This window comes from Ambystoma mexicanum, chromosome 13, assembly GCF_040938575.1.
Source record: "Ambystoma mexicanum isolate Mex_15411 chromosome 13, UKY_AmexF1_1, whole genome shotgun sequence".
NCBI classification, from domain to species: domain Eukaryota; kingdom Metazoa; phylum Chordata; class Amphibia; order Caudata; family Ambystomatidae; genus Ambystoma; species Ambystoma mexicanum.
The window spans coordinates 29,742,587-29,764,659 of NC_090938.1; the positions used below are offsets into that span (position 1 = coordinate 29,742,587).

Below are 22,073 nucleotides of genomic sequence, written 5' to 3' on the forward strand. Positions count from 1 at the left end.
GTGACACACAGGATGATGTGGCCTCTGACACGCTGAGGCCTTGGCAAGTGTCACACACACAGCATGATGTGGTCTCTGACACGCTTTGGCCTTGGCATGGGTGACACACAGGATGATGTGGTCTCTCACACACTGAGGCCTTGGCAAGTGTCACACGCACAGGATGGTGTGGGCTCTGACACGCTGAGACCTTGGCAAGGGTCACACAGAGGATGATGTGGGCTAAGACCCTCTGAGGCCTTGGCAAGGGTCACACACAGGATGATGTCGGCTAAGACCCGCTGAGGCCTTGGCAAGTGTCACACACACAGGATGATGTGGGCTCTGACACACTGAGGCCTTGGCAAGGGTCACAGCCACAGGATGATGTCAGGTCTGACACGCTGAGGCCTTGGCAAGGGTCACACACAGGATGATGTGGTCTCTGGCACGTTGAGGCCTTGGCAAGGGTCACACACACTCGCTGAAGTAGCATAACCGACAGAGGTTTCCCTGTAGCACACACATAGCACTTGCACTGCTCTTGTGGACTTTCTTATCACTCAGGCCCCCCTAACCCCACAATGGAAAATTCACGGTGCCCTGTCACCCCAGAACAGCATCTACAGGAAATACCAGACGCAGTCTTCTTTGTATGTTGTTCCTTTATTTGATACAAGCAGAATTTAGCATTCGTAAAAGCTACAGTTTGATATGATATGATATGGCATTTTATTTAGTTTGATAATAATTGTGATATAATGCTCGCGAGAGTATGCTTCTTCACAGACGAGCGGGGTCTGTCGTCCCTTCGATATCCCCAATGTGTCACTGCAATTCTTTTTATTTCTGATGGCAAAATCAGCGACTCTAACCTTATATGTTGTCTATAAATCCCACACAGAGATTGTGCAAAGCTTTTGGGAATGCAAAATTGAATTTCTTGGGAATTTGCTGCTGCACAGGCTCCATGGAAACGCTGACATATTTTAAAGTCCATATGAATTCTGAATAACTGGAAAAGTTAATAGGTTCTAATAAAAAAAGGCATTGTGTTCCTATATATAGCACAGCCCACCATAGACCCTACAGAGGAAGTTGCTCTTCAATTGAACTTTCTGGTAACCTACCATACCTGGGGGGGCTCTCTCTGTTGCCCAGTGCAATTCGGATATTCCCGAAACCTGCCCTGCCTGTGGAGTTCTCCCTTTGGGATTCTCGCTGTCATTCCACGTGCCCCGTCCCATTAGAATATTCTGGAGTGTTTACCCCACAGTGCAGGATTGTGTAGGGTTCCAAAGGGGCTCGGTGCAGAGTCACACTGATGTCGGTCTGTATCGGGTGCACTGCTCTTTTTGGCCCTTCTCGATTCCCCTACCGGAAGTAGGCCTTGGCTGAGCATTGGGGCCAAACTGGACACGCGCGGCCTCGTTCTCGATCCAGCCCACGGCAAGCTAAGGGGCTGGGGGGGCTGTTCACGTGTGTGGGGTAGGGGATGGCGACGGCCAGGATTGGCTGGAAAACATTCCATCCAATCTAAGTTGCTGAAGATTCCTGGACGTAAAAAAACAGAGTGGCTTGAAATGAGGGCCTTTGTATTTTAATGTATTTCTTCCTATTTTTAAATTATTTCCTGAAGACCCTAAGCAGTTCTCGCTGATGGCCCCAGTCACCCCTTATTCTCCTCCTCTGGAGATCCTATCCTCGCCCTCCATCCCCAGCTCCTATGCTACCCGCCCCCCCCTCACCCTCACCTGTACCGCCCACGTTGTGATTGTGTCACCAGCATACAGCGTTCTGTTGCCTTCCAGTTGCGCCCGCACCTTATACATACTATAGTTTGAATTCAAAATCGCCATAATCTCTGCTTGAATATTGGCAATCTAAGCTGCCTTGGACTGCAAACGCTCCTTACTTAGACTGATGCCTCTCCCTCTTGCCTTCTTCCAGTTTATCTGTCTATCCTTGCCCTTATACTCCGATTGGAGCTCTTTCTGTAAATCTCCTTCTGTAAATCTTTTTCTGTAAATCTCTTTTCTTCAAGAATGAATATTTCTAATGTTTTTTCTTGAGATTTTCCTTTTTTTCCCTTTCCGTTTCATCATTTTTTAAAGGTTTGTAACAAACCAATAAAAAAAAAAAAAAAAAAAAAAATAGTTTGAATTCTCCCCATGGCGGCGTTACCATATCCTGAGCAGGGCCCGAGTGGAGGGAGCACACAGGTGGACGGCCTCCTCCCACTTTTCTCTGGCACTGACGTCATCATCCCTGTGTGTTTTCAAGAAATTAAAAAATATATATATTTTTTGCAGCCCCACTTGAAGTAAAGAGCGCCGCGGCCTGGATTCAAAGCCAGGTAGCGCCTCTGAAACTTGGCCAAATGACTAATGGGTCTCATTACAAGTTGGCCGGTGCGGAATTAAAGTGCTGGTATTAACGTATACGGCACGTTTCTGCAACGGTGAACTACAAGTTTACCGGTGAGGTGCTTGAATGAACTCGAGCTAAGAGCTGGGAACTATTCTGTCACCTTACCAGCAAATATCGCCGGTATTACCAGCACCGGTAATACCGGTAAATCCCCCATGGAGTCCCATGGAATTGGGATTTACACTTGACAGCGCCACTCATCATTTAGTGGTAATAACGCTTGACCAAGTGGCGGTGTCAGTATTTCAGTTTGTCGATATCCTGGTGGGTTTACCACCAAACTTGTAATGAGCTCTTGTATTGAATTTCTGCGATAGAGGGCCTACATTGGTACAGATTCTTAGGTATAAAAGGTGTGCACCTTTTATTGCAAGCCAGCAGTGTTTTCAGAAAACTTATTCTCTTGGCAAATGCGTAGTTGTCCTGTGCATATTCTTTACTTGGAAAAGGCAAAGTGGATGAATTTTGCATTATCACTTCAAGGTATATTTATTTCCGGTGACGTCACTTCCTGATGCGAATGTCAGAATTCCCCACCTTTCTTTTGCAAGGTCCACCCAATGCACCCTCAACCTGAGGTTTTCTTCTCTGCCTTCCAGGGGTTTCCCTAGCCTGCCTTCTGAAATACGTGTCCTGTTGCCAAGATTTGTGTTTAAGTGCTGCGTGGTCTTTTTTGGGGCCGGTGGATGTTCGTGCAATTATCATTTATTAATGCATTTTGCGTGTAAAATGTCTGTACAGTTACCAAGACTACCTCTGTAGACGGCGGACACATTTTAGCCTTTAAAATTACCTTTTCAAATATCTGGTAACACCAAAATAAGATTCAGAAAGAGTGGGGATAGGGGTACACTCAACTCCCTCCCTCCTTGCACCAGGGAGGTGGCTGGGGGTGTAGTATACATATTTTTTTATATGATTTTGATACAATGTAAATATAGGTAAAAGGCTGTTACGACTAAGAGCCCCCCCCCCCTCCACCCCACACGCGTACAGCGTGTTTATCAGAAGTGAACGGGTGTACAGGAGAACAGGAGTGTTCTCCTGCATGCATGTATGTCCGGGCGTCAGCGGGGCTGGGGCAGAGTCAGGAATGTAAATGCCACTGTCTCCTTCAGATCTCTAGACGAGCACACCCCGAGGCTGCCATGAAGGCTGGGGGTGCATTCTTCAGGGCAGCGTGATTGGCTGCTGAGCTGTGGGTGCTTAGGGCGTTCTGGAAGCATCGCTTCCTGGGGCGAGGTAAGGGTGCCAGAAAGGGCGCGCATGCCCGGTAAAGGCCCCTCTTTCCGCAGCTAAACCTGGGAACACTGGCGTTTTATTTGCGGACATTCAAAGCGGGTTACTATTGTTTCTGGCCACCAGGGGGAGCTCCTTCCAAGTGGAAGAAGTCTCTCCTCTGAAACGGGGGAATGCAGGAGACAATGTGGGTAATTTGGAGAGTCGCACACATGTGAGCAGCTGAGGCCCACAGCCAGAGCCGCACTGGCCTTAGGGAGTGATTAGGTGGGGCAAGGCCGTGGGGCCAGACTATTGGGGGTAAATGCGGGTCCGTTTGATGGCTTACATTTGACTCATGGTATTGGGGCAATGTGATTTAAAATGCAGAATGGGCTACAATCGTTCTCCACAATGCACCCCCAAGTTTCATTCATGCAGGTCGTTGTGAGTCGGGGTGAACTGCAATTTTCAAATGTGGGCAGCTTCGAGGCGTTTTATGTCAACCCTCCTGTTCACAACTGACTGCTAATTGGAGTCTACCACACCTGGGTAGGCCACCCCCCCCCCGTCTGCCTGGTGACATCATCGGATGAACAAGAAACGCGTGAACTCATCGGCACGGCCATGCGTCCTGTCATTAAATCTGAGCCTGAGCCACAGGACAGGATACAGTGTGACCTGGAGGATATAGGCAGGGCGAGCTGAGGTCACACTGTGAGTGTATCCTGGAGGGGATATAGCCAGGGCGAGCTGAGGTTACACTGTGAGGGCGAGCTGAGGTTACACTGTGAGTGTGAGAAGGAGGGAATATAAAGCCAGGGCGAGCTGGGGTCACACTGTGAGTGTGTCCTGGAGGGGATATAGCCAGGGCAAGCTGAGGTTACACTGTGAGGGCGAGCTGAGGTTACACTGTGAGTGTGACCAGGAGGGAATATAGCCAGGGCGCGCTGGTGTCACACTGTGGTCTCCCCTCTCCCTCCCGCCTCCCAACCCGCCCACCGCTTCCCATTGGTGAATACCATGCTGCTAGCTGGGGTCTAGCAACCCGCTCGCCGCCACCTGCCCTCCACCTGCCTCCTGAGTCCAGCCCCACGCTGCGATTGGTGCTATTGACGATCTTAACCAACCTTCCCTGGGCAGCCCTATACCCGGCAGCCCCTGCGGCTAAGGGCCCTGAGCCAAAGGGCGGCTCCTACATTGGCGGCATAAAGGAGTGTCTGCAGGTGTCAGCAGGGGAAGCCAAGGAAGCCAGCAGACAGCAACACAACTGTGAGTGTGGCATGGGTGGGGTGTAGAGCAATTACTCTACTCCAGAAAGCCCCTGTCACTCTACCTTACCTTCAATAGCATAGACTGCCATAGAATTAGACAATACATACTTAGAAAGACTTGTTACCACTGTAAATGGATTGTAAATGTTGCCTTCTGATGCATATGAACTTTTTTAGCTAGTATCACACATGTAGGGAACTTAACATTAGCCTGCGTCGCATCTAGATAGAAATGTTATTCCTAACATGCACCCCACTTAGAATTCTGAACCCTAGCTTGCGTCGCATCTAGATAGAAATGTGAATGTTAGGGTGTGACACACTCGCATGGAATTCTGAACTTTAGAATGTAACTGTTAGCATGTGCCTCACTCAGGATTCTTAACGCTAGCCTGCGTCGCACCTGGATAGAAGTGTGAATGTTATCATGTGCCACACTAGCAGGGATCTCTGAACTTTGTCCCAGGCCTCATGAAATGCGGGACGATAGAGGGTCTGGGAGGTTAGGCGCGGGGTGGGGGAAAACGGCGCAAAAGCGTAGGGAGGGGTGTCCGAACGGCGCCACAAGAAACAAAAGCCCAGGAAAGGGCAGGAAGCAGCACCTGGGAAGGTGCGAAATATAACAGCAAGGGGTCAGGGATTAACCCGGCCGCCTCCAGGAAGGAACAAAGGGCCGGGGGTGTATAAGTAAGCCAGGAAAAGGAGAGGCGGCACAAACCAGGTAAGAGCTCACCTCTCTCGGGTAGGCTCTTAGTGCCTGGATAATGGGAAGGAAAAATTCCACCTCCTCTGATTTCGACATAAACGCAGTGGCTACGAGTAGCCCAGTGGGGCCGGAGCAGCAGCGACACAGAAGTACCAGCTGTGAGCGAACAAAGCACCTTCGCCGTGGACAAGCGAGACGGGCGAGGAAGATCGGGAGTAGAAAACCAGAAAAAACAGGACGCGCGGTGCGGAGGAACCGGAAAGCGTGGCTGACAGAATTCAGACGAGAAGGATGGCGGACGGAAGAGCGAAAAGGGCCCAAGGAGTTTCAGAATGGGCGAGGAAGGCAGAGAAGGAATATGGGGCACAATGGGTGCTGGAGATAATGCAGAAAGAAGAAAGGGCGAAGGCAACATCACCTCTGCTCTTCATAGAGCCCAGCAGCAGCGAAGGAGAAGACGAGGTAGCGCAAGGACAGAAAAGGGGGAGAGCGGAGTCGAAGAGATCGGAGGAACAGACAGAGGCACCGACCAAGCGAAAGAAAAAAGAGAAAAACAAAGGTACTGTGAATAATAATGTGGGGAATAAAATCGGAAAAATGTTAAAAAATTGCGTCACAGTTTCGGGTATGTCGCCCAGAACCAATGGCAAGAAGAGCAGAAGGGGAAGGGATCCAGGGAGGAGCAGCAGGGGAGTTCCTCAACTGAAGCAAGCAGTGATGACGTAGAAAGGGATAATCTAAGGGCTTAGGTAAAATGGAGAGGAGTGGTGAGCAAGGAGAAACAGAGAGGGGCAGGGGGCAGGGGCAGAACCCTGGGAAACCCCAGTCCCGGCAGCGCAAGGGGCACCAGTAGTCCCAGTGCCGCCAGGGGCACCAATAATCCCGGCACCACAAGGTGCACCGGTAGAGCCAAACACAGGGGGAGCTCCACAAGGACCCAACCCACAACCGGGGGTGCCAACGGGGGCACCAGGGCCAACAGTGTCAGGGGACCCACCAACGGGGGCAGCACCGACGGTGGCAGCGGCAGAAAATGGGGGGCCACTCATGATGAAATATGGCAGGCCAACCATGGGTAAAGATGCACAGTGCAGGTTAATGAAGTCAATGGTTTGGTATATAAATGACAAGGTAAAGGAGAAAATATGGAGGAAGGAATTGATTGATATTTTCACATTGTTAGATTGTCAAAAAAGGGGGATGAATATGGCCCTAGAGGACATGAAGGAGGATGAGAAAAGCTTACTAAAAAAGGGGCCAGTGGTAAGGAATTTTGACAACTGGATGTCGGCCTTCACCATAATGTCTACAATTATATTACAGAAATTCCCGGAAGACGGGGTAGCGTTAGTGGCATATCAGAAGAGGGTGCTGAAGGTACATGCGGCGTTTGGGGGTGACGGCTGGAGTATGACCACGAGTTCAGAAAGGAGATGGACTGCTTTCCAGATATGGGTTGGGATGAAGAAAACTTTAATCTCTACATATTTAATGTGCTAAAGGGGAAATGGGATTCCAAGGAGCGAGCACAGGAGGGCAGCAGAGAAGGCAGTATTGGCAGAGGGATTACAAAGCGTATTATAGATCCAGTAGCAGAAAGTACGAATCCAGCTATGACAGAAATAGAGACCAGAGTTTTCGGAGCAGAAATTATGGGTCACAGAGAGGGTGGCAGAGTAGCCTGCCCCCGACAACGCAAGGGGGGGGCAGCGGGAGCACGGGAGTAACACGAGCAGAACCAGGACAATGTCGGTGTTTTGAAAAGGGGGTACCCTGTAGCTGGGGATGGAAGTGCAAGTTCAGCCACAAGTGCGAGAGATGTAAGGGTGACCACAGCAGCTCCAAGTGCACAAGGGCCACAGCTCCAAGCGGCAGAAGCGATGAGACGCGGAAATAAGAACTGGGGCGGGAAGGGGGCCACGCTAGTAAAAATTGTGAGGTTGGAAGGGTGGCTCCAGAAATACCCAGACCAGGAAACGGCAGATCAGAGCAGACAAGGCTTTAGAGAAGGTTTTAACATCCCGTTTCCCGGGCGGGGAGCGCAAGACATTCCTAGGAACCTAAAATCGGCAACTGAGAACAGAGATATAGTGACCAGTAAGATCCGGAAAGAGGTAGAACTGGGTAGGGTAGAGGGCCCCTTTACAGCCTTACCATTCGAAGACTTTATATGCTCTCCACTGGGGCTGGTGCCGAAAAAAGACAAAGGGGAAAACAGGCTGATACACCACCTATCCTACCCCCGGGGGCCTCGGTGAACGACGGCATCGCCCAGAGCGAGGCGACGGTATCATATTCAGACTTTGAGGAGGCGGTGGAACTGGTCAGGAAAGCGGGAAAAGGGGCATGGATGGCGAAAGCGGACATTAAATCGGCATTCCGCCTGTTGCCAGTCAACAGCAGATCTCAAAGGTGGTTATGTATGCATTGGGAGGGGGAATACTTCATCGACAAATGTCTCCCGATGGGGAGCGCCATCTCATGTGTAGATTTTGAGAGGGTAAGTTAATTTTTGCAATGGGCGGTAACAGAAGAGATGAGGGAGTCCATGATGGTGCATTACCTGGACGATTTTTTATTCGTTGGGCCCAAAGGTTCAGAGCTATGCAGGGCAACCCTGGATACATTCGGGGAAATAACAAGCCAGTGGGGTTTTCCTCTGGCGGAGGAGAAAATTATAGGCCCAACACAGATTATCCAATTCCTAGGAATAGAAATTGACTCAAACAAAGGAAGGTGCCGGATGACAAGCTGACAGATCTGCTGAAGACAATAAAGGAACTACAAGGAAGAAACAAAGTGACGGTGAGAGAGTTGCAAGCGCTGGCGGGAAAGCTGAACTTCGCAGGAAGAGTCATACCACAGGGGAGGGTGTTCCAGAGAAGTATTGAGCTGGAAACGAGAGGTGCTACAAAGGGGCACCACAGAGTCAGGCTAGGGGGAGGAATCAAGAGAGATCTGGAAGTGTGGGCAGAATTTCTGAAATACTTCAATGGGTCAGTGATATGGCGCTCACCGGTAAACGAGGAAGGTAAAAGGGTGTTGTTCACCGATGCAGCAGGTGGCCTTGGTTTTGGCGCGATACTGGGGAAACAATGGTGTGCAGGCAAGTGGCCAAAAACATGGCAGGTGGTGGAATGGACGAAAAACATAACCCTGCTGGAGCTCTTCCCGATATGGGTCGCCTTATGCGCATGGGGGGAAGAGCTAGGAAACAAGGAGTTGGCAGTATGGTCAGATAACATGGCGGTGGGGCACGTGTTAAACAAAGGAAGTGCGTCATGCATAATAGTGTTGGAATTAATGAGGGCAATCACGCTGGAAAGCCTAAAAATGAATAGATGCATAAAGGCGAGGCATAGCGCTGGGGAAGCAAATGTGGTGGCTGATGCATCTCTCGCTTTCAGTGGGAGAAATTCAGGGAACTGAGACCGGACGCCGACAAGGAAAGAACGCCCACACCCCGGAAGGCATGGGTCCCGTTGGAGGCACTGGAAAGGAAAGCACGGTTGGCCACAAGGTCGACTCAAAAGAAGTGGGTGAAGAACGGAAGAAAGGAAAGGGTCATTGACAAACTGACCAGGAACGCCCTAATGTACAAAACGGGTAAGCAGTAGGAAAAGCATGTAAAAGATGTGTTGGTGGAAACAGGTGTAAAAGAGGTGGAAAAAATTTCAACTGCCACAATTTGTGAATTTCTCGAAGGGGCATTTGCCAAAGGGAAAAAGAAAAGCTGGGCAGCAGCGCACCTAGCGGCGGTGGCATATACCACAAAAGTGGCAGGAATTCCGGACCCAACCGACAGCGCTAAAATAAAATACGCTATGAGAGGGTGGGCAAAATTAGAGGGGAAGAAACCAGATAACAGAAGGCCGGTAAATTTTGGGAAGTTGATCATTCTGCTAAAAGTGCTGCGCGACACATGCAGCAGCACGTACGAAACCGCGCTGTTCAGGACAGCATTTGCGCTAGCATACTATGGGGCTTTCAGGGTAGGGGAACTGGTGGCCAGTAATACAGTGGCAGGAGACGGCCTGGCAAGGAAAGACATTAGTATGGGAAACAAGGGGATGTCTATAATGCTAAAGAAATCTAAAACAGACCAAACGGGGAACGGGAGAGCAATAGACCTCAATTGCATTAGAGAGAAGGACCACTGTCCCAGATGCGTCACCCAAGAATTCCTAGATCTTCGACCAGAGGTCGACGGGCAGTTATTAATACATAGGGACGCAGCGCACTCAGCAGGTACCAGTTTCAGGCGGTATTAAAACAGGCAGTGGCGAAAGCAGGATGGGATCCAGCCGAATTTGGAACATACTCTTTCAGGATAGGAGCAGCGACCTCTGCATGGGCGGGGGGCCTGGGAGCGAAGGGTGTGAGAAGAATTGGGGGATGGAATCGCAATGTTTTAAAAAATACATAAGGGAGGAACTGATATAACACTTATCTTCCCCGTTTCCATAGAGGCCGGACCCTACAAATCGGCATGGATAGTGGGGCACTCTTTCGTGACCCGGGCAGGAAGGTGGCTGGAAGAGGTGAAGCAAGGACTACATTTCATGAACACAATCACATCCTGGTGGAGCTTCCCGGGTATGCACTGAGAGGACATTCACGACAGGCTGTCGGACCTGATAGGGTTCAGGGACCCCCCCCCCGAGTACCTAGTTATACATCTCGGAGGGAATGACCTGGTGAGCACAAATAGGGGTAAATTACAAAGAAACATTTGCGAGTCGCTGCATAGCATAGCCCACAGCTGGTGGGAAACTGAGATTTTCATGTCAGAAATAATACCAAGAAGGGTCCGGTATGGGGCACAGAAGAGGCACGCAATCGAAACAGCCAGAAAGAAACTAAACAAATCAGTAGAAAAGTACGGCAAGAGCACAGGGCTACACTTCATAAGACATGGCTTACACCGGAACAACCCGGACATGTTTCACCAGGATGGGGTGCACCTATCAAAGAAAGGGATGGGGGTTTTCTCCGACAACAAGTTTAGGGCACTCCAAGAACGGGGTCGTAGGTAAGGTGCTTTTGGGGGGGACCTGAGCGGGCGTAAGGAACACCCGCTCAGGTGTGGCGGCATGCGCCCAGGAACAAAGGCCCAGGGATAACAAGGACTCAGGAGGAGCCTTAGGCAACTTCGGGACAGGACACAAGGTGCCCAAAAGCATATGGCAGTGTAATTATTTTGTTGTGTTGTATTTTCTGTAAGAAAATTAAATGCCTACGGCCTACAACTTTTCCATACACATATGCTGTCTGTGATGTATTACTTAGGTAGGGATCTGGTAAGAGAAGCAAAGTGAACCCACACTACTCAGCCTATGCCCCAGGCCCCGGGCCACATGAAAGGCGGGACGATAGAGGGTCTGGGAGTTTAGGCGCGAGGTGGGGGAAAACGGCGCGAAAGCATAGGGAGGGGCGTCCGAATGGCGCCACAAGAAACAAAAGCCCAGGAAAGGGCAGGAAGCAGCACCTGGGAAGGTGCGAAATATAACAGCAAGGGGTCAGGGGGGTAACCCGGCCGCCCCCAGGAAGGAACAAAAGGCCGGGGGTGTATAAGGTAAGCCAGGAAAAGGAGAGGCAGGTAAGAGCTCACCTCTCTCGGGTAGGCTCTTAGTGCCTGGAGAAGGGGAAGGAAAAACATTTGCCACCCAACCCACCCTACAATAATAGCGGAAGAAGAGGGGTGCAGGCAGGAGCCGGTACGCCGAGTACTCTTTCGCTACACAGTCCAAAAAAGAAGGAGCAGGCAGCTTAGCTCGCGTAGCATCTAGATAAAAATGTGAATGTTAGGGTGTGCCACACTAACAGGGATCTCTGAACTTTAGAATGTAACTGTTAGCCTCACTCAGGATTCTTACCTTTAGCCTGCGTCGCTTCCAGATAGAAATGTGAATGTTAGCATGTGCCACACCCGCATGGAACTCTGAACCCTAGCTTGCGTCGCATCTAGATAGAAATGTGAATGTTAGCATGTGCCACGCTCGCATGGAATTCTGAACTTTAGAATGTAACTGCTAGCATGTGCCTCACTCAGGACTCTTAACTTTAGCCTGCGTCGCACCTGGATAGAAGTGTGAATGTCAGCATGTACCGCACCTAGATGGAATCCCTAATTGCAAGGACAACAATGCCAACTAACCAACCAACTAACAACTCCATCCCTCTGCAGACACCTCTCAAACTCTAACCAAACCCAACCACAAGCCTAAAAAGCAGCAATCCGCACAAACTTCACAACAATGCAACAACAAAACTAACCACACATAGACTTGCACAACAGCACACGATGACTACGGACCGTAAAACACCCCAAGCCCAGCCAACGGACCCACCGGGCTGAGGCTGCCAACAGCACATCACTGCTCTCTTGCACTTTTCCAGCTGATCCCCACTAACCCACCCTTCTCCTCCCCTTTTTCAGAGCCGCCAGAGCGCCAGGGGACCACTTCGGTGGTGAGAGTGCGCGGTACAAATGTCCTTTAACATTAACATTAACATTAACATGTAGAGGGGATATAGCCAGGGCGAGCTGAGGCCACACTGTGAGGGTGATGTAGATGGTATATAGGCAGAGCGAGCTGAGGTCACACTGTGAGTGTGATGTAGAGGGTGTAGAGGCAGAGCGGGCTGAGGTCACACTGTGAGTCTGACCCGGAGGATATAGCCAGGGCGAGCTGAGGCTACACTGTGAGGGTAATGTACAGGGTATATAGGCAGAGCGTGCTGAGGTCGCACTGTGAGGGTGATGTAGAGGGTGTATAGCCAGGGTGAGCTGAGGTCATAATGTGAGGGTGATGTAGAGGGTGTATAGGCAGGGCGAGCTGAGGTCATACTGTGAGGGTGACCTGGAGGTGACATAGCCAGGGCGAGCTGAGGCCACACTGTGAGGGTGATGTAGAGGGTATATAGGCAGAGCGGGCTGAGGTCACACTGCGAGGGTGATGTAGATGGTATATAGCCAGGGTGAGCTGAGGTCACACTGTGAGTGTGATGTTGTCACGACTCGCTCCCTTCGCTCCCGTTCCCACCACTTGGGGGCATGATTTGGGGTTTATTCCCTACTGGACCTTTCCTCCGAACCTTATGCTACAGTGCTGTGATGAATTGGGAGCGCTAAATCCCTATTTTCCAAGCTACTTCCCTTCCGGATCCATTCCAGGTTTTTGGCAGCCAGCATGCTTCTTTAACCAAATGACTATGCTTCCCAGAATGCCTGGCCCACTGCTCCACCTCCACCCTTGCAGGACAAGGTTGGGTGGAGGATAGGCAACAGCTGTGGCTGCAGGTGCAGCAATCAGCACACCTGAGGCGTATGCTCGTTAAGCAGCTTTAAAAGCCTCAGTCTTACTTCAGTCCAGCGCTGGTCATCGTTTGCAGTGTTCCTGTTGTGACTAGTCCCTTGTTCCTTGTTCCTTGCCTTTGTACCTAGTTCCTAGTTCCTGTTTTCTTGTTCCTCCGCCCTGAATCTCGGATTCATGCGCTAATTGATTTCTGCTCCCTTGATTCCCTTTTTGTCTTCCTCTGTTTGCAGGCAGCATTTCTCAGTGCTTTCCCCTTTTAGATGCAGCCCAGTTTGTCTGTGTTCTATATTTCTTTGACTCTGTCCTTTGCTGCTGTAAACCCGTATGCCTTAGCCTTCCTCTTAGATTAGCTTCCTGTCTTTTCCTTGGAGGGGTAGGGAGAAGTTTGCATTGGTTATTTCGTTTTTCCCTGCTCCTGATCCTTACTTTCTATTGGGATCCATTCCATGTTTTCCATTGCACTTCTGCATTTATTTCCCCATTTGATTATTAGGTGTGGTGTGCGGTTGTAGCTAGCTCCTGTGTGAATGCTTATGTTTTCCTCACTAATTTGTAATCACTATTCCAACTTAGGTATTTAGTTTTCCTCCCATTGCTGTTCTAGCCTTTCGGGGTCCCAGTTTCATCAACAGGATTCGTGGGCTAGCTGACATTCAAGAGGTTTATCTCGTCCTCGTGAGTACAGTTCTTTAGTTCCCTTATTTAATACCATCAAGAGTGTTAGTTCACAGATCCTGTCATTGCTTGCCCTCCACGTGGGTTTAGCGCTGTCAGTACCTGTAACAGCAATTGGGGGTAAGGCGCTTGCCGACTTTCCTCGCGGTCAGGTGCTTACCCCACATCCCTTTTCATATATTGGTTTTGATGTCACACTCTATTTGCACTCCTGGGTTCTAGCATACATGAGTCGTTGTTCCTGTGTGCACATTTCCCTTGCCATATTCGCTGCCTTTGTACACGCCTGACCAATCCTGACAGATGTAGAGGGTGTAGAGGCAGAGCGGGCTGAGGTCACACTGTGAGTGTGATGTAGAGGGTGTAGAGGCAGGGCGAGCTGAGGTCATACTATGAGCAAGGCCTACAGATTAAACAGCTAGAGAGTAATTGATTTCATAGTTTGAATGTGAAATGGAGGTTGTATTGCCAGGGTGACTAGGTCAGATAGTCTGTGTGACCTTGGGGTCAGAGTCAGTGTGACCTTCTGTTCATATAACTAGGGTGCCCTGATGCCCTCAAGCACGTGCGGCCTCCAGGCTCCAGTACTGGTTTGGCCTTTACTTTCTGGAGCCAAGTTTACTGAGAAATAAGAGAGCGTTGTGACCTGGAAGCCATGGTGCTGTAACCCGAAAGTCTTACAGAGGCATGTTCCTGAAAGTTGTAAAGTCAGGGTGGTCCTAAAGTGGAGTAGCCTACCACAAGAACCGGTGCGGAGGAGGGGCAGGTGCGAACAATGACAGAGCAAGCATCCCCCGGAGATACCCCTGAGAACACCCAGGGTCATGGCCTAGAGGTTACCCATGGAGCGAAGGCTGCCCAGCAATCTGTGATCATGGAATGCTCAGGTTGCCTGACATTTAGAGACGGGGGTCCCAGATGGACGTGGGAGGGGAGGAAGAACACGTCCTATAGTGGGCAACTCCTTTCCCCATGAGACAATGGGACTGGGTGTTGGGCAAGCAAGCTGGCACGAGATTTAGATGGTGGTCTTTTGGTGTCTCGCTGTCCATCGACGTTTGAAAGCCAGTCATGTTGCGCCAAGTCCGGCGACGCTGAGGGACTCTCCTTTTTGGGGTCCCTGGGGTCCTTGAAGCGCTGGTCAGTCTTGATGGCAGCCGAAAGCAATGGCACGCAGAGAAGTGTTTACATTAGGCACCCAAGATGGGCTTCTAGTCAAGGGTGGGATTGGGTAATACTGCCGCTAACCCTCACCTCCCTTCAGAGACATTGGCGTGGCACCCTTCTCCTTCTACCGCTGCAGGCCAGCAAGCCTCTGGGTGGTGGCCTGTTACCCCACAAGTGTGGGGTGAGGGTAGACAGCTGGGCATAGCGTTCAGATGTCGATGTAGTTGGCCCGTCGTAGGCAGAGGGAGGAGTCGCCGGGGATGGCGTTCGCTTTGATCTCGTTGCCCTCCAGCCTCAGGACCTGCAGCTTGGAGAAGTTGGTGATGTCGACAAAAGAGCAGAAGCTGCTGACGGAGAACTCTGGGCAGAGGGAAACATGAGAGAGAAACCTGGTAAACACATGACGTCATCATGGCACAGCAAGAGCTCTGAGGGGGCTCGTGAGCTCATCACCCTGCGCAAGCAGAGCTCTGAGGGGGCTAATGGGTGTGAATAATCTGAGCGCATCACCCTGCGCAAGCAGAGCTCTGAGGGGGCTCCTGAGTGTGAATTATCTGAGCTCATCACCCTGCGCAAGCAGAGCTCTGAGGGGGCTCATGGGTGTGAATTATCTGAGCGCATCACCCTGCGCAAGCAGAGCTCTGAGGGGGCTCCTGAGTGTGAATTATCTGAGCCCATCATCCTGTGCAGGCAGAGCACTGAGGGGGCTCGTGAGTGTGAATTATCTGAGCTCATAACCCTGCGCAAGCAGTGCTCTGAGGGGGCTTGTGGGTGTGAATTATCTGAGCTCATCACCCTGCGCAAACAGAGCTCTGAGGGGGCTCCTGAGTGTGAATTATCTGAGCTATTAACCCTGCTCAAGCAGAGCTCTGAGGGGGCTCATGGATGTGAATTATCTGAGCGCATCACCCTGCGCAAGCAGAGCTCTGAGGGGGCTTGTGGGTGTGAATTATCTGAGCGCATCACCCTGCGCAAGCAGAGCTCTGAGGGGGCTTGTGGGTGTGAATTATCTGAGCGCATCACCCTGCGCAAGCAGAGCTCTGATGGGGCTTGTGGGTGTGAATTATCTGAGCGCCTCACCCTGCGCAAGCAGAGCTCTGAGGGGGCTTGTGGGTGTGAATTATCTGAGTTCATCACCCTGCGCAAGCAGAGCTCTGAGGGGGCTCGTGGGTGTGAATTATCTGAGCTCATCACCCTGCGCAAGCAGAGCTCTGAGGGGGCTCGTGAGTGGGAATTATCTGAGCTCATCACCCTCTGCAAGCAGAGCTCTGAGGGGGCTCGTGGGTGTGAATTATCTGAGCTCATCACCCTGCGCAAGCAGAGCTCTTGAGGGGCTCGTGAGTGGGAATTATCTGAGCTCATCACCCTCTGCAAGCAGAGCTCTGAGGGGGCTCGAGAGTGTGAATTATCTGAGCGCATCACCCTGTGCAAGCAGAGCTATGAGGGGGCTCGTGAGTGTGAATTATCTGAGGGTATTACACTGTGCAAGCATAGCTATGAGGGGGCTCGTGAGTGGGAATTATCTGAGCGCATCGCCCTGCGCAAGCAGAGCTCTGAGGGGGCTTGTGGGTGTGAATTATCTGAGCTCATCACCCTGCGCAAGCAGAGCTCTGAGAGGGCTTGTGGGTGTGTGAGAGTATTACACTGTCCAAGCAGAGCTCTGAGGGGGCTCGTGAGTGTGAATTATCTGAGCTGATCACCCTGTGCAAGCAGAGCTCTCAGGGGGCTTGTGAGTGGGAATTATCGGAGCTCATTACCCTGTGCAAGCAGAGCTCTTAGGGGGCTTGTGAGTGGGAATTATCTGAGTTTATCACCCTGCACAAGCAGAGCTCCGAGGGGGCTCGTGAGTGGGAATTATCTGAGCTTATCACCCTGCACAAGCAGAGCTCAGAGGGGGCTTGTGAGTGGGAATTATCGGAGCTCATCACCCTGTTCAAGCGGAGCTCTGGGGGGCTCGTGAGTGTGAATTATCTGAGCTCATCACCCTGCGGAAGCAGAGGTCTGAGGGGGGTCACGAGTGTGAATTATCTGAGCTCACAACCCTGCGCAAGCAGAGCTCTGAGGCTGCTCGTGAATAGCTCTGAGGGGGCTGGTGAGTGGGAATTATCTGAGGGTATTACACGGTGAGGCGGAGCTCAGAGGGGGCTTGTGTGCGTGAATTATCTGAGCTCATCACCCTGCGCAAACAGAGCTCTGAGAGGGCTCGTGAGTGGGAATTATCTGAGGGTATTACATTGTGCTAGCAGAGCTCTGAAGGGGCTTGTGAGTGGGAATTATCGGAGCACATTACCCTGTGCAAGCAGAGCTCTTAGGGGGCTCGTGAGTGGGAATTATATGAGTTTATCACCCTGCACAAGCAGAGCTCCGAGGGGGCTCGTGAATGGGAATTATATGAGCTTATCACCCTGCACAAGCAGAGCTCAGAGGGGGCTTGTGAGTGGGAATTATCGGAGCTCATCACCCTGTGCAAGCAGAGCTCTGGGGGGCTCGTGAGTGTGAATTATCTGAGCTCATCACCCTGCGCAAGCAGAGGTCTGAGGGGGGTCACGAGTGTGAATTATCTGAGCTCACAACCCTGTGCAAGCAGAGCTCTGAGGGTGCTCGTGAATAGCTCTGAGGGGGCTGGTGAGTGGGAATTATCTGAGGGTATTACACGGTGAGGCAGAGCTCAGAGGGGGCTTGTGAGTGTGAATTATCTGAGGGTATTAGACTGTGCAAGCAGAGCTCTGAGGGGGCTTGTAAGTGGGAATTATCTGAGCTCATCACCCTGCGCAAGCAGAGCTCAGAGGGGGCTCATGTGTGGGAATTATCTGAGCTCATCGCCCTGCGCAAGCAGAGCCCTGAGGGGGCTTGTGAGTGTGAATTATCTGAGCTCATCACCCTGCGCAAGGAGAGCTCTGAGAGGGCTTGTGGGTGTGTGAGAGTATTACACTGTCCAAGCAGAGCTCTGAGGGGGCTCGTGAGTGTGAATTATCTGAGCTGATCACCCTGTGCAAGCAGAGCTCTCAGGGGGCTTGTGAGTGGGAATTATCGGAGCTCATTACCCTGTGCAAGCAGAGCTCTTAGGGGGCTCGTGAGTGGGAATTATCTGAATTTATCACCCTGCACAAGCAGAGCTCCGAGGGGGCTCGTGAGTGGGAATTATCTGAGCTTATCACCCTGCACAAGCAGAGCTCAGAGGGGGCTTGTGAGTGGGAATTATCGGAGCTCATCACCCTGTGCAAGCAGAGCTCTGGGGGGGCTCGTGAGTGTGAATTATCTGAGCTCATCACCCTGCGCAAGCAGAGGTCTGAGGGGGGTCACGAGTGTGAATTATCTGAGCTCACAACCCTGCGCAAGCAGAGCTCTGAGGGTGCTCGTGAATAGCTCTGAGGGGGCTGGTGAGTGGGAATTATCTGAGGGTATTACACGGTGAGGCAGAGCTCAGAGGGGGCTTGTGTGCGTGAATTATCTGAGCTCATCACCCTGCGCAAACAGAGCTCTGAGGGGGCTCGTGAGTGGGAATTATCTGAGGGTATTACATTGTGCAAGCAGAGCTCTGAAGGGGCTTGTGAGTGGGAATTATCGGAGCTCATTGCCCTGTGCAAGCAGAGCTCTTAGGGGGCTCGTGAGTGGGAATTATCTGAGTTTATCACCCTGCACAAGCAGAGCTCCGAGGGGGCTCGTGAGTGGGATTATCTGAGCTTATCACCCTGCACAAGCAGAGCTCAGAGGGGGCTTGTGAGTGGGAATTATCGGAGCTCATCACCCTGTGCAAGCAGAGCTCTGGGGGGCTCGTGAGTGTGAATTATCTGAGCTCATCACCCTGCGCAAGCAGAGGTATGAGGGGGGTCACAAGTGTGAATTATCTGAGCTCACAACCCTGTGCAATCAGAGCTCTGAGGGTGCTCGTGAATAGCTCTGAGGGGGCTGGTGAGTGGGAATTATCTGAGGGTATTACACGGTGAGGCAGAGCTCAGAGGGGGCTTGTGAGTGTGAATTATCTGAGGGTATTAGACTGTGCAAGCAGAGCTCTTAGGGGGCTCGTGAGTGGGAATTATCTGAGTTTATCACCCTGCACAAGCAGAGCTCCGAGGGGGCTCGTGAGTGGGAATTATCTGAGCTTATCACCCTGCACAAGCAGAGCTCAGAGGGGGCTTGTGAGTGGGAATTATCGGAGCTCATCACCCTGTGCAAGCAGAGCTCTGGGGGGCTCGTGAGTGTGAATTATCTGAGCTCATCACCCTGCGCAAGCAGAGGTCTGAGGGGGGTCACGAGTGTGAATTATCTGAGCTCACAACCCTGCGCAAGCAGAGCTCTGAGGGTGCTCGTGAATAGCTCTGAGGGGGCTGGTGAGTGGGAATTATCTGAGGGTATTACACGGTGAGGCAGAGCTCAGAGGGGGCTTGTGTGCGTGAATTATCTGAGCTCATCACCCTGCGCAAACAGAGCTCTGAGGGGGCTCGTGAGTGGGAATTATCTGAGGGTATTACATTGTGCAAGCAGAGCTCTGAAGGGGCTTGTGAGTGGGAATTATCAGAGCTCATTGCCCTGTGCAAGCAGAGCTCTTAGGGGGCTCGTGAGTGGGAATTATCTGAGTTTATCACCCTGCACAAGCAGAGCTCCGAGGGGGCTCGTGAGTGGGATTATCTGAGCTTATCACCCTGCACAAGCAGAGCTCAGAGGGGGCTTGTGAGTGGGAATTATCGGAGCTCATCACCCTGTGCAAGCAGAGCTCTGGGGGGCTCGTGAGTGTGAATTATCTGAGCTCATCACCCTGCGCAAGCAGAGCTCTGAGGGGGCTCGTGAGTGTGAATTATCTGAGCTCATCACCCTGTCTAAGCAGAGCTCTGGGGGTGCTCGTGAGTGTGAATTATCAGAGCTCATCACCCTGTCCAAACAGAGCTCTGCAGGGGCTCGTGAGTGGGAATTATCTGAGCTCATCACCCTGCGCAAGCAGATTTATGAGAGGGCTTGTGAGTGTGAATTATCTGAGCTCATCACCTTGCGCAAGCAGAGCTCTGAGGGGGCTTGTGAGTGTGAATTATCTGAGCTCATCACCCTGCGCTAGCAGAGCTCAGAGGGGGCTTGTGAGTGTGAATTATCTGAGGGTATTACATTGTGCAAGCAAAGCTCTGAGGGGGCTGGCAAATGTGAATTATCTGAGCTCATCACCCTGTGCAAGCAGAGTACTGAGGGGGCTCGTGAGTGTAAATTATCTGAGGGTATTACACTGTGCAATCAAAGCTCCCGGGGGGCTGGCAAGTGTGAATTATCTGAGCTCATCACCCTATGCAAGCAGAGCTCTGAGGGGTCTTGTGCGTGTGAATTTTCTGAGCTCATCACCATGCGCAAGCAGAACTCTAAGGGGGCTCGTGAGTGGGAATTATCTGAGGGTATTAGACTGTGCAAGCAGAGCTCTGAGGGGGCTTGTAAGTGTGAATTATCTGAGCTCATCACCCTGCGCAAGCAGAGCTCTGAGGGGGCTCGTGAGTGTGAATTATCTGAGCTCATCACCCTGTCTAAGCAGAGCTCTGGGGGTGCTCGTGAGTGTGAATTATCGGAGCTCATCACCCTGTCCAAACAGAGCTCTGCAGGGGCTCGTGAGTGGGAATTATCTGAGCTCATCACCCTGCGCAAGCAGACTTATGAGAGGGCTCGTGAGTGTGAATTATCTGAGCTCATCACCTTGCGCAAGCAGAGCTCTGAGGGGGCTCGTGAGTGTGAATTATCTGAGCTCATCACCCTGCGCCAGCAGAGCTCTGAGGGGGCTCGTGAGTCGGAATTATCTGAGCTCATCACCCTGCACAGACAGAGCTCTGAGGGGGCTCGTGAGTGGGAATTATCTGAGCTCAGTACCTTGCGCCAGTAGAGCTCTGAGGGGGCTTGTGAGTGGGAATTATCTGAGCTCATCATCCTGCGCAGACAGAGCTCTGGGGGGGCTCGTGAGTGTGCATTATCTGAGCTCATCACCCTGCGCAAGCAGAGCTCTGAGGGGGCTCTTGGGTTGAATTATCTGAGCTCCTCACCCTGCGCAAGCAGAGTCTGAGGGGGCTGGTGAGTGTAAATTATCAGAGCTCATCACCCTGTGCAGGCAGAGCACTGAGGGGGCTCGTGAGTGGGAATTATCTGAGCTCATCACCCTGCGCAAGCAGACTTCTGAGGGGGTTTGTGAGGGTGAATTATCAGAGCTCATCACCCTGTGCAGGCAGAGCACTGAGGGGGCTCGTGAGTGGGAATTATCTGAGCTCATCACCCTGCGAAAGCAGACTTCTGAGGTGGCTCGTGAGGGTGAATTATCTGAGCTCATCACCTTGAGCAAGCAGAGCTCTGAGGGGGCTTGTGAGTGTGAATTATCTGAGCTCATCACCTTGCGCCAGCCGATCTCTGAGGAGGCTTGTGAGTTGGAATTATCTGAAGGTATTGCACTGCGCAAGCAGAGCTCTGAGGGGGCTCGTGAATGGGAATTATCTGAGCTCATTACCCTCTGCAGACAGAGCTCTGAGGGGGCTCGCGAGTGTGCATTATCTGAGCTCATCACCCTGCACAAGCAGAGCTCTGAGGGGGCTCGTGAGTGGGAATTATCTGAGCTCACCGCCCTGCGCAAGCAGAGCTCTGAGGGGGCTTGTGAGTGTGAATTATATGAGCTCATCACCCTGCGCAAGCAGAGCTCTGAGGGGGCTCGTGAGTGGGAATTATCTGAGGGTATCACATTGTGCAAGTCGAGCTCTGAGGGGGCTCGTGAGTGTGAATTATCTGAGCTCATGACCCTGTCCAAGCAGAGCTATGGGGGGGCTCGTGAGTGCAAATTATCTGAGCTCATCACCCTGCGCAAGCAGAGCTCTGAGGGAGCTCGTGAGTGTGAATTATCTGAGGGTATTACACCGCGCAAGCAGAGCTCTGAGGGGGCTTGTGAGTGGGAATTATCTGAGCTCATCACCCTGTGCAAGCAGAGCTCTGAGGGGGCTCGTGAGTGGGAATTATCTGAGGGTATTACACTGTGCAAGCAGAGCTCTGAGGATGGCTCATGAGTGGGAATTATCTGAGTTTATTACATTGTGCAAGCAGAGCTCTGAGGGGGCTTGTGAGTGGGAATTATCTGAGCTCAGCACCCTGCGCAAGCAGAGGTCTCAGGGGGCTTGTGAGTGTGAATTATCTGAGGGTATTAAACTTTGCATGCAGAGCTCTGAGGGGGCTCACAAGTGCGAATTATCTGAGCTCATCACCCTGCGCAAGCAGAGCTGTGAGGGGGCTCGCGGGTGTGAATTATCTGAGTTTATCACCCTGCGCAAGCAGAGCTCTGGGGGGGCTCGTGAGTGTGACCTA

The 22,073-nt window shown here is 51.7% G+C and overlaps 1 protein-coding gene across 1 annotated transcript in view; it reads right to left on the reverse strand.

The window, feature by feature from the left end:
- Positions 1-626: 626 nt before the first annotated feature.
- FMOD (fibromodulin) overlaps positions 627-22,073 on the reverse strand; it is a 341,872-nt gene continuing 320,425 nt past the window's right edge. The window contains exon 3 of the mRNA XM_069633075.1: positions 627-15,128. Within this exon, the coding sequence (XP_069489176.1) occupies positions 14,977-15,128 (152 nt within the window). The 3' untranslated portion in view covers positions 627-14,976. The remainder of the gene's footprint in view (positions 15,129-22,073) is intronic.